Here is a 12806-nt window from a genome sequence, read left to right on the forward strand (position 1 = left end):
TCCCTGCCAGTGCAGCTACAGTAAAATCCGGTCTATATGTCCGGGGATAGAGCTGAAATCCTCCTGGGACATCTCCACGAAGCTCTCCTGGAGGTAATTGGAAAGCCTTTGCATCAGGTTCCTGGGGAGAGCGGCCTTATTGGGTCCTCCGTAGTAGCAAACATTTCCGCGCCAGGAGACAAGCAAGTACTCCGGGATCATTGCCCTGCAGAGCATGGCGGCATACGGCCCTGGTCTTTGCAGGCTTTCCCGAAGCATCCTTTCTTTTTCCGTCTCTGAAATCCTCATCAGAGTGATGTCGCTCATGGTGACCTGCTTTGAATTAGGTAGGGGAATGTTAGTATTGGCACTGCTTGCCTGTTCCTTTACAGAACTGTAACCGGCGGTTTACAGCCACGCGGTGGAGGCGGGAGAGGGGCAGCATACAGGGATCTTTCCCTGGGACAGCCGCAAGGGGGTGGGACAGGGGCAGAGCTCATGCTTGCCGGATTGCTGGCAGCAGGGACTGGCATTGCTTTCAGTGTGAAAGGAGGCCAGTGCTACAATTAAAGTTTTAAGCAGCCACAAGTCTACGGCTTACCATGTCGGCCTGCTACACAAATTCCGGTGTCCTGCCCCGCTTCTCTGATCTGCACTGCAAGACCCCAGGCACTGAATGCGAAGGCCGAAAATTCGACCTTGTCCTGAGTGCGCATGTGATAGGTGCTGTGCATGGTCTTGTTCACAGAGAAAGACTATGTTCTTTGTTCACAACTAAATTTATCTTTCTGAGGAATTCACTCCCTTTTTCCCATTCCCACAGCTGCGACTGTCTCCCAACCTAGCCTGGCATCACACTCCCAGAGGCTAGCGCGGATTAGGCGTAGGAAGAAGAGGACACGGGAGGACATGTTCTCGGAACTTATGGGCTGCTCCCGAGCCCAGCAGACCCAGTGGAGGGAGCACTTGTCCCAAATGCACCGATCACACATGGAACGGGAGGAGAGGTGGCGGCAGGAAGACCAGCAGGCGACTCAAACGCTGCTTGGACTAATGAGGGAGCAAACGGACATGCTCCGGCGCCTTGTGGATGTTCTGCAGGACCGGAGGCAGGAGGACAGAGCCCCGCTGCAGTCTCTCTCTAACCGCCCTCCCCCGCCACCAAGTCCCATACCCCCCTCACCCAAAGTCCAAAGAAGGAGGGGAGGCAGAGTCCGTGAAAACTCTCACTCCACCCCTGCAGACTGCTCTACTACTAAAAGGCTCTCATTCCCCAAAATTTGACAAGTCCTTTCCTTCCCGCCTCACCCAAGCCCCCGTCCAAGTTTCACCCCCCAGTTTCATGTGTAGTTGCTAATAAAAAATACGTTTCTGTTAATTACAGTTTCCATCATGTTCTTTTAGAGGAGAGTCTGTCTGAAGGGGGGGAAGGGGGTTGGTAATTGGAGAGGACAGTCACCTTTACCAGGGTACAGAGGCGGGGGCAGGTTCAGCAGCAGGGCACACACACATTGCAGTCACTAGTTACCCTGGTCAGTCTGGGAGGTGGTTTTAGTGTTCTGGGGGGGGGGGGGGGGGGGCTCTGTGACTTTGTGGCGGGGGAGGGCAGTTAGAGATCTTATGCAGCGGTCCTTATCCTGGATCACAGAGCCACGCAGCAGGGGATCTGTAACCGTCCTCCCCCTGCCACAAAGTCACATAGCCCCCCCACACACAGAGTCCCGAACAGGAGGGGTGGCAGGCTCCGTTGAAACCACCAGTCCTCCACTGCGGAGCCTGTCATTCCTGGAGTTTAGAAGCGTCCTTTGCATCACTACACTACACCCGCTCCCCACCACAGTCTGCGTCCCAGGTTCAACACTTTCCCGCGAAAACAGTAATAAAGAAAACGGTGTTCATTAACAAAATTCAAGTGATTTTATTTTTAAACGTGTGTTAGAAGGGGGGGAACGGGGTATGTCACTGGAGAGGATACTGAACATTTAGTGGGTAAAGAAACGGGGGCAGGTTCAGCTTCTCTGTACACAAACTTAAAAGTCACAGGTTACCCTGCTCACTCAGGAACCTAGCTTTCAAAGCCTCCCGGATGCACAGCGCATCCCGCTGGGCTCTTCTAATCGCCCGGCTGTCTGGCTGGGCGTAATCAGCAGCCAGGCTATTTGCCTCAACCTCCCACCCCGCCATAAAGGTCTCCCCCTTGCTCTCTCACAGATTGTGGAGCACACAGCAAGCTGCAATAACAATGGGGATATTGGTTTCGCTGAGATCACAGCGAGTCAGTAAGGTTCTCCATCTCCCCTTGAGACGGCCAAAAGCACACTCCACCACCATTCTGCACTTGCTCAGCCGGTAGTTGAAGAGTTCTTTTTCAGTGTCCAGGGCGCCAGTATAGGGCTTCAAGAGCCAGGGCATTAGCGGGTAGGCTGGGTCCCCGAGGATGACTATAGGCATCTCCACATCTCCAAGAGTTACTTTGCGGTCGGGGAAGTAAATACCTTCCTGCAGCCCTCTAAACAGACCTGAGTTCCTGAAAACACTAGCATCATGAACCTTGCCCGGCCATCCGACGTTGATGTTTGTAAAACGTCCCCTATGGTCCACCAGTGCTTGCAGCACCATTGAAAAGTAGCCCTTTCGGTTGATGTACTGGCTGGCCTGGTGGTCCGGTCCCAGGATAGGGATGTGAGTTCCATCTATAGCCCCACCGCAGTTTGGGAATCCCATCGCGGCGAATCCATCTATGATGACCTGCGCGTTTCCCAGGGTCACTACCTTTGAGAGCAGTAGCTCAACGATTGCGTTGGCTACTTGCATCACAACAACCCCCACGGTAGATTTGCCCACGCCAAAGTGGTTCGCGACTGACCGGTAGCTGTCTGGCGTTGCAAGCTTCCAGAGGGCTATGGCTACTCGCTTCTGGACTGTCAGGGCTGCTCGCATCCGGGTGTCCTTGCGCTTCAGGGCAGGGGACAGCAACTCACAAAGTTCCATGAAAGTCCCCTTCCGCATGCGAAAGTTTTGCAGCCACTGTGATTCATCACAGACCTGCAGCACTATGCGGTCCCACCAGTCCGTGCTTGTTTCCTGGGCCCAGAATCGCCATTCCACAACATCAACATGACCCATTGCCACCGTGATGTCCTCGGCGCTGGGTCCCGTGCTTTCTGACAGGTCTGTGCCCCTCTCAGACTTAATGTCCTCACCGCGGTGCCGTAGCCTCCTCGCCTGATTTCTCTGCATCTGCCTCTGGGAAAGGTGGATGATAAGCTGCGAGGTGTTGACAACGGCCATAACTGCAGCGATGGTCGCAGCGGGCTCCATGCTCGCAGTGCTGTGGCGTCCGCGCTGTCACTGACCAGAAAAGTGCGCGAACTGATTTCCCACCGGCGCTTTCAGGCTGGGAGGGCGGTAGTGACGGGCGGATGACGACAGTTACCCAAAAGCACCCTCGACACATTTTTTTACCCAGAAGGCATTGGCGGCTCGACCCAGAATTCCAATGGGCAGCGGGGACTGCGGGAACTGTGGGATAGCTGCCCACAGTGCACCGCTTCCAATGTCGACGCTTTCCCCGTTGGTGTGGACTCTCAAAGTCGAATTACTGTCCTTAGTGTGGACACACACGTTCGATTTTGTAATATCGATTCCACATATTCGATTTAAGTAAAATCGAACTACTCTCGTAGTGTAGACATACCCTCAGTAACATGACTAAAACCACACATCCTTAAAAGAGAATTCTCCCCATCCTCTTTCTTGGTTACGAATGGTGACTCCAACATCCTTCAGGCTTATAACGTTGGTATGCTTACTTCGATTGACCTCCTTCCTCATTTCCTCCCATACAGTTACTAAATAAGGCAATCTCAACAGACTATGTGATAATATATGTTTTTCTAGTAGTAACATTTGTACAACAGGCCTCGCAAACTGACCTAATGAGAACAGGAAATGGGAAAGCTCTTTTTTGATTAAGGGCAGGCCTACACTTAAAATGCTGCAGCAGTTGCACTGCTGTAGCTCTACAGTGAAGATGCTACTATGCTCAGGGCCGGCTTTAGGGTGATTCACCCGATTCCCCCGAATCGGGCCCTGCGCCCCTAAGAGGGCCCCGCAACGTCCATAAGGACCCTCCGCCGACGTGCCGTTGAAGGCCCTGGCCGCCAATTGAGCTGCCGCCAAAGTCCCGCCGCTGTCTTCGGCGGCAGCTCTTTCGAATTGGGCCCTGCAGTGCCTAAAGCTGGCCCTGACTATGCTGATGGGAGATCTTCCTCCATAGTTAATTCACCTCCATGAGAGGTGGTAGCTGTGTCAATGGGAGACACAGTGTTGTCTACACCGAGGATTAGGTCAGTATAACCGAGTCGCTCAGGGGTGTGGATTTTTCACCCCCCTGAGCGACACAGTTATACCAAGGTAAGTTTGTAGTGTAGACCTGATCTAAGTCAGTCTCAGTCCATAAAAATTCAAACCACACTTTATTACATACTCATATCATTTGAGGAGAAGATATAAAAGCTTCCATTACATCTAATTACCATTATACATTTTAATAAAAAGACTCTTACCTTTTTGTCCATGACGACTGCTAAATTTATCTCCAATTTCTGGACGTCTAGTTTGTCTCAACAACATTTTGATCAAAAAAGCATCCTCTGCATTTGAAGAGATCATTACTTTCTCAATATATGAATCAGTTGCACCTTTGTATCTAATAGAGAGACAAAAACACCTAGGGTGACCAGATAGAAAGTGTGAAAAATCAGGACAGGGGGTGGGGGGATAATAGGCACCAATATAAGGAAAAGCCCCAAATAGCAGGACTGTCCCTATAAAATTGGGACATATGGTCACCCTAAAAACACCATTTAAATTTATATACACATAGAACCAAGTGGAAGTTATGAAGAGAAATTTATAGATCAGCAGGTTTCTGACTGTAAATGTAAATTTTGTGGGTGGTATGTATATGGAAGACCACTGAAGCAAAATTGTAATATAGAATTCAAAAGACAGATGTATTCCCGGAGAACAGAGGGATTAAAAACTCATAGCAAAAGAGCAAGAAGGTGGGATTAAGGTCTAATACAAGACAGCAGGCATAGTCTGATGGCCTCTTCCTGATAAAGTCTCTTTATATATTGTACATTGCTGGATTTTCCATAAGAATCAACAACTGCCCAAACCAAATTACAGGTTTATATTTGCAATAAGGAAGTCAGGGAATAAATTGAGAGCAGAGAACAAAAATTAAGTCACCAATATCCCTCCCTCAAATGTCAACTATTTCAAGTTGTGTTTGTTAAATAAATAATGAAAAAATAGTAGAATATTTCCATTTTGCCCTGCACTATGCATAAGGAGAGTTGTATCAAATAACAGGTGCCAGTCGCAATGGATACTAGTACATGGGCAGAAATACTACGCTATATATATTCCTGAGGGCATTCTACACCAAAAAAATAAAAATTGTGTAAAAAAAATTAAAATTATGCACACAATATTTTAAAGTAATGCAAAATTCTGCAAGTTTTATTTGTCAATAAATAAATGCAGAGGCTCCAGCATGCAGTGGGGAGCACAGGCCACTGGCTGCATGAAGGTGGGAGATCACCCTGCAACCCCACCACCCCTGGGACATGGACTCAGCAGTGAGGCTGTACCTGACCCTGACACATCACAAGACTGGGCCTGCCCCAGAAACATCTTGGGGCCTGCCCCTCTGCACCAGGTGTGGGGCAGGCATGCTCAACCAGGCAGGATCCAAGTCTGAAGGGGCTCAGTGTAGGGGGCATCCAGGTGTGGGGTGAGAGGGTTCTGTGTGGGACAATCTGAGTGCAGGCAGCTCAGTGGGGGATCTAGGTGTGGGGGGATCTGTATGCACAGAGGCCCGTGGGGGAGAAGGGTGTTCCAGGTGCAGTGGGAACGGGACTCTGCAGGGGCTTCCAGGTGAAGGTGGTTGGGGCTCAGTGAAAGGGTCTGGATGTGGGGGTCTCAGCAGGGGAGTAGGACTTGGTGGGGATCTGGGTGCAGCTAGTTAGGGGTCAGTGGCATGGGGGTCTGGATGTGGGGGCTCAGGGTGGTGCAGGGAGGGGAGGGTCATCAGGTTGGGGGTTTGAGTGCAGGAAGCTTAATGGGGGGTGGTCTGGGTGCAGGGATGGGGGTCCAGAGGCAGTGGTCTGGGTGCAGGGGGACTCCAGATGCAGGGGTTGAGGTTCAGTGGGGTGGGGTTCAGGTATAGAGGGCTAGGGGGGTACTGGGTATACAGGGTGAGGCTTGGCAGAGGTGTCTGGGTATGGGAGGTCCAGATGCACAGGGGTTGGGTGGCTGGGGAGCAGCTCCCGGTACAGTGATCCCTCCCCCCACAACTGAGGAGCGATGGGTGAAGGAAGCAGGGGAGGATGCTGAGCTTCCTGCAGCTGGGGGAGGTTTCTGGGGGTGGGTCTGACACAGCCCCAGCCACTCCTTGCAGGGGAAGAGGAAATCCTGTCCTGCCCTGTCTCCAGCCCAGCAGGGACTAGCAGCTGATCCCGGCTCAGGGTAGGAGCCACTGGCTGGGGTGTCCCCAGCCCCGTGGTGATTTACCTCTCCACCGGCTGCTCTGGGCGCATGAAATGATGTACCTGTGCAGCTAGGGAGTGGTGCATGACTGCTCTTGCAGCTTCCCTTTGCTTCCCTGTCAGAAAGTCATTTTTCTGCAGGGAAGCAAATAAATCTGCGGGGGATATGAATTCTGTGCATGCACAGTGGTGCAGAATTCCCCCAGGAGTAGATATATTAGTAAAATATGAGAGGTAGGGCATTATAATTGAAATGAATCAAGGAACAAACTGTTTTTGAGTTTGGCTTATTCTTTTTTAAATGAAGAAACAAGAGTGAGGGTCCTTTGCATATACTAACAGGGAAGCTGCTCCAGACATAAGGGGCAGTGGGGAAGAAAGAATCAAGGATAGAGAGAGAATGGCAGGGAGTGTAGAAGATGATGAATCAAAGATTTACTAGGACATGAACCATCGATTGCTTTGATGGTGCAACTTAAAGTTTATGCGGAAGGAGAATGCAGAGAGATTTGAGAAAAGTAGTTCGACATGGTAGAGCAGAGAGAAAAGGAGAATTGCTTTGGTGAAATACCAAATACCATCTGAATCATATAAGCTAACCTAAAAGGTCAACAGGACCTCTCAGCCATCTTGGGTATGAGGCTCTACTCTTATGGTACACAGACATGATAGCGGTGCCTGTTTGCCTGTAGACTATAGGTTTTCAGACCCTTCTATGGGGAAACTGGCTGTCCTTCCCCATTCACTCACCTCCTGGGGGAGGACGACTAATTAGAGCTGCTACACAGGCTGACAGACAGCTCACTCTATCAGTCTGTGTAGCAGGCAGAGCACCGTCCCACACCGCCAACCTGGGTAAACAGAGGGTTGAACACTAGTAAAGCACTCACTCCTTTGCTCTCTGAAGTGGCTGGGGAGCAGCTGCTTCCTGCTCACTGTGCGGCTACCCATGTGTGCCCTGCCCTTGCATGTACCTCTAACCTCTCACATCAGTGTCCTCATATTCCTCTGTCACCCCCATGTCCCCAACCTGTGACTCTGCCCACCCCCAAACACTGAACCTTGGGGGCCCAGCTCCTCCTCGTAGGGTGTCATCTGGGAGAGGCCCTGATGACCCACCCACCTTCTGTCAAAATCAACAGGGGTTAAGTGTCTAGGCGCTTTTGAAAAATCCCACTAGGTGCCTATTTGCATCTTTAGGCACCTAAAAATCTGTGAAAAGTCTGGCCCATGGTACTGAATCTAACTTCTAAGGAAATTTTATGCCTTTTACTTTTCCAGTGCTGAGCATCTGCCACCTGTCCTTCCTTTCCTCACTTGTAGATTTTAAAGTATGAGATTATAGTGTGACATACGTTACTGGTACATCTTTATACTGTGGCTGTTGAGGAACATTACTTCCTTCCAGAGGAGTCTGGGTCACAGTTGGCATTGACTTGTTCACAAGCACTTGTTTGTTTTCTACCTTTTCACCTAACAATAGAAAATAAATAAATAAACAAATAAATAATAAATAAAACAAAAAACCCACAAGCATCATGCTAGTATTTTTGACCTTCTACATATATTCAGAAATACATTTTATAACATTTAAAATGACAAGTACACTGGGAAAGGATGAATTGAGCAAGGTGCACAGGAAATGAGGTCTGTTACATTTGTAATGCATTGGCGTAAGAGACATATCATAATAGAGGAATCAAACTAGGACCTACCAAAAAAAGGAACTCAAGTTGATTTTAAGTTGATAACCACTTAACATGTCAGGGTACTAGGGACACAAGAAAATATCTAAGATGATCTGGTGGGAATCCTCTATTAAAACACTGCAACTCCTCTACACCTGTATTTCTTTTTTATATTAGCAGGAGTAAAACTGATATGTTTTGATAGCTGATCTCCGTACTTTGGACACTTGCATAATTCTCGAAAGAAAATTACATATGACACCACTGTTACCTTCTCCCCACCCCCTCTGCCTTTACCTGCTTCTTCCTGTTCCTTCCACTCTTTCACTCACTTCATTTAAAAAAGAACAACCAAGTTTACAGCATGCCCATTGGCAGGCATCAATGTTTTAGCCCTCATCTGCACTGAAGCTCAATTAATGTTTGTTGACTGTTCAGGCTAAATTAGTTTAAACTGGGTTTGGCTAGCCATTATAGACAAGGCTTTACATTTGGAGCCAGCTACAATCCTCTCTATCCCAATACTTTTAAGTTACCAGGGAAAGCAGGAACATTTTGAGAGCTTAAAAATATTCCAATGCCCTTAAAAAGAATAACTGGTACATTTGTAGAATAAAATTTCCTTCAGGGCTTCAGTGTTGAAATTAAATGTAGTGGCCTTTATAATTGTTCTACCATTGGATCCCAACAGACTAACTTTTAGGCTACTTCCTAACTAAAAGACCCCCAATATTGGCAGGACCAGTCTTATATAGGTATACGTATCTGCATTGTTAATTATAAGGGTAAATTTAACCTTTTCCCACTCTGTCCTGCCAAAACATACTTTTAGAGAGTTAAAAGGAGTCTCTTTTCTCTCCCCAAGTATCCTTATTAATTGTTTGCAAATGTTGGTAGCTGTAGAGATGATACACGCAAAAATCATAAGGGATGCGTTTTAAATATGTAGATCTGATGACAGAAGAGAGACTTAAATAGTAAAAGTTCAATAACATTCCAGATGAGAAGACTAGGAAAATTAAGAGGAAGAAAACAAGTAGTGAGAGATAATTGTTTTAACAATATAGTTTCATCATTTGCTAAGGTGTCAAAATACAGACATTTTTATTTAAATTTAGAGCTTCATTTTCATCCTGCATATTAAAAAAAAATACAGTCACAGATACCAGATTATTTTCTTAACTATAACTGTTTCTGCTTTCTAATGTCCACTAAGAAGATATAGTACTCTAAGAAATATGAAATAATAAAAGCTCAGTGGTTTGAGCATTGGCCTGCTAAACCCAGGGTTGTGAGTTCAATCCTTGAGGGGGCCACTTAGGGATCTGGGGCAAAATCAGTACTTGGTCCTGCTAGTGAAGGCAGGGGGCTGGACTCAATGACCTTTCAAGGTCCCTTCCAGTTCTAGGAGATAGGATATCTCCATTAATTTAATTTAATTTAAAAAAGCAATTTATAAAAAAATGAATGCTAATTTCTCCTACCAAAGACAATTCAAATATCATTATTGGTAGAACGTTTTATATACCTGGAGAGCAAATACCATCAGCATCTAAAATTTCATGACGCCAAATTGGTTTACGTGTAGCTGCATCCAACATTGGACCCATCACTTTGTCGAATGTCTGATTTGTGTAGCGCTTCAGTGTACACTTGGCATTCTTATACACAAGACACCTTCCAAATCCTAAAATAGAACACAGAACCTCTTTCAAATTAATAATGTACAGAAATTATTTTATAATTAAGGAGTTCTCAAAAGAAAATTAAAAATGGTTAATTTAGCTAAAAATACAGGAAAAAAATGCATAATAGCTAAAACCCCAAAAAGGGTTATTTTTAGAACACTTTCAGTATGTACAGCATTGTACAGAAGTCTTTGGCCTCAAGAAGCTGACAATTTAAAATAGGATCACACGCTATATTTTCAGATATATCAAAGGCATTTGACGATGATCTCCTTTTAAATCTGCACAGCTTTAAAATTGGGCTAAGTTTGGCACATTTTTTCCTTTTCGTGGTTCTGATAGCTAAAGATTTTACTGAAAACTTTCAGTGGTAGCTGTTTGCTCAACAGGAAAGTGCCTATTTAGTGTTGTTGCATGTACTCCCCATGTTCTTTTTAAGTAAAAACAAACAAACAAAAAAGGAAGTTTGAATTATACATGTCTCCACAAAAATGGTTTTTAGATGAAAAACTGTGTGCTCTTTAGAAAACTTTTCCCAGGAGCAATAGCTGGCTTACAAATCTTGCCCGTCATTCCCATATTCAGAAATATAGTCAGCTAGGAGCAATGCCTTCTAGTAAACTTATATTTTATCTGAAGGATAGCTGTAGCCATTTACAGTACGTCTATATCATTAGATTATGTCAAGTAATTCCTGACAAGCATCACATGGTCTTTAGATTTCCCTGTAAATGTTACCAGTCTACCAGAAAGGAAAACATTCAGTTTTAAATCATGCCTGTTGTTGTTTCAGAAAGAAAGGCATAAATTAAGTGCGGCAGACATTAATGCCAAAGATACATGTCTAGGAATACTATTATTGCTGCCTAGCAACAAGCAGGAGGCGTGTTAAGGAAGGGGTAAAAGGGAGACAGAATGAACTAATGGAAGAGTCTGGTTTTGGCCACCCGATACTAAAACTAACTCAATCAAAGTGAGAATTATTGTTGATTCTAAACAGTGCTGAAGAATATGTGCAAAACGAGTGATGTTTAAAAGCAGGCAGCAGTACAAATTTTACTTACACACTAATTGAAAGGTAACTATGTTTTTCCACTTAAAACAGACTGAACTATGTAGATTTTAAAGAGGACGTAGATATTTGTTTTTCTCTATTTTGTTTGCTGGCATTATTTTCCTCTAGCATTAAGTTCATAATGACACAAAACTACACATGCTCTCTTTTTTCTGCTGAATACATTCAAAAGTCTAATTTCATCTATCACTTTCAATACTGGGGAAAATAATGAGACTTTTTTCTCTCTGTTAGGCTCAAACAAAGGCCCAGGTCACCATCTAAAAAGCAAGCCCCACACCAACAGATTATCTAACACATTAAACTTTATGCAAGACAAATATTTTTGAAAAAGGATAGCTTATCCTTTGTTATTCAAGGTCAAAAGTCAGTCATTTGTTTTCATCATACCTATACTCATAGTTAACAAGCATTTTGTGTAATTTCACCACAAAGGCACCATGTTCAAGCACATATATATGTACACACAGACATCCCCCCCCCACACTATATTTATAGGAAAAAAAGCATTTTACAAAGTTGATTTCCTAATTTTAAAAGTTTTAATCTTCATAATTTAGGCAATATTAATTCAATAAGCATGCAATGCTATAAAAACATAGGTTATTGTGCTTGCTTTACACAAGTGACAAAGAATAGGCCCAGTTGCTTCTTACCTCTGTCCAAGGAAGCCTTGTTTAAGACAAGAGCATCTTCAATATCATAACCACTGTAGCTCATCACAGCAACTGTGGCATTCTGTCCAGCTGGCAGTTTCTCAAACTCTATCAGTTCAATGGTTTTTGTTTTAACCATTGGCCTTTGTGGATATGCTAACAGATACATAAGAGTATCAATTCTGTTCCGTTGATTGTATCCAATGGTACCTGTATTTAAAAACAAAAGCAATACCATGAAAACTTCTATTTTACTACTTGAAATATTTTAGATGTATATTACCAACATGTAAAATAACCAATTTCACAAATGAAGGTAACATATCTGGTAATGCAAGGTCTTCAGAAGAAACAGGAAAAAACCCCAGAAACCTTACAATTCATATTAGAGATTGTGCTGAAATAACTTCAAATTTAAAAAAAAAAAAGATTTAAAATGGCTTTAAGATCCTCAAGAAAATCCTGATCAATTAAAAACAAAAACAAAAAATCAAAGCAAACAAAACAAAACAAAAAAGCCCCAAAACTAAACCCCAAGGTAAGTGCCTGTGTTACTCTGAACTAGAGCAGGTTGGTAAACTTCTAGCCCTGAATAAGTTAACAAAAGCCAAGTTCATTTTCACGGTTTTCTGTTAATTCTTAATAATTGCAGTTGTTGAGAGAGGCTGTGGGCTTGATCCAAAGCCCATCAAAATAAATGGAAAGACTCCCATTGACTTTGAAGGGGCTTTGGATCAGCATCTGTGCACTGCACATCATATTTACTTCCTTTTCTGGGTAATAATTAGTTCAACGGTCTGTGTTAGAATGTCAGAAAGCATGAATAAAGCATGCAGTTAACAGCAGCCAAGACAGATTTACTTTCTGAAGTTATCAGAGGAGTCACTGCTGGTAGGACTACAGTAGAAGTTCACCCTCCATCTATTTGTCTTTTTACATGATATTACTTTTAAATTTACGGTTCAGAATTCAACACTTTGTATAGACCTCCCAGCTTGATACTGAGATTCTGGCCATTTCCCACCAGACTGCCAAAGTGTCTTCTGAAATCTGTGAAGAAAAAATAATTAATACCCAGCGGGGGAACATAAACTGTTGTGTAGCAGAACAATAGTGAAAGCACTCATATGTTACTACTGTTTGCTGGCGAGGCCCTGTGC

The 12806-nt window shown here is 44.7% G+C and overlaps 1 protein-coding gene across 1 annotated transcript in view; it reads right to left on the reverse strand.

Moving 5' to 3' along the window:
- The window catches only part of POLR3B (RNA polymerase III subunit B), a 134641-nt gene that overhangs the window by 38448 nt on the left and 83387 nt on the right, over positions 1-12806 (reverse strand). The window contains exons 20-23 of the mRNA XM_065407048.1: positions 11647-11856; positions 9756-9914; positions 7895-8012; positions 4548-4690 (exon numbers count right to left, since the gene is read on the reverse strand). Of these exons, the coding sequence (XP_065263120.1) occupies positions 4548-4690; positions 7895-8012; positions 9756-9914; positions 11647-11856 (630 nt within the window). The remainder of the gene's footprint in view (positions 1-4547; positions 4691-7894; positions 8013-9755; positions 9915-11646; positions 11857-12806) is intronic.

The sequence above is a fragment of the Emys orbicularis genome, chromosome 1, assembly GCF_028017835.1.
Source record: "Emys orbicularis isolate rEmyOrb1 chromosome 1, rEmyOrb1.hap1, whole genome shotgun sequence".
Classification (NCBI taxonomy): domain Eukaryota; kingdom Metazoa; phylum Chordata; order Testudines; family Emydidae; genus Emys; species Emys orbicularis.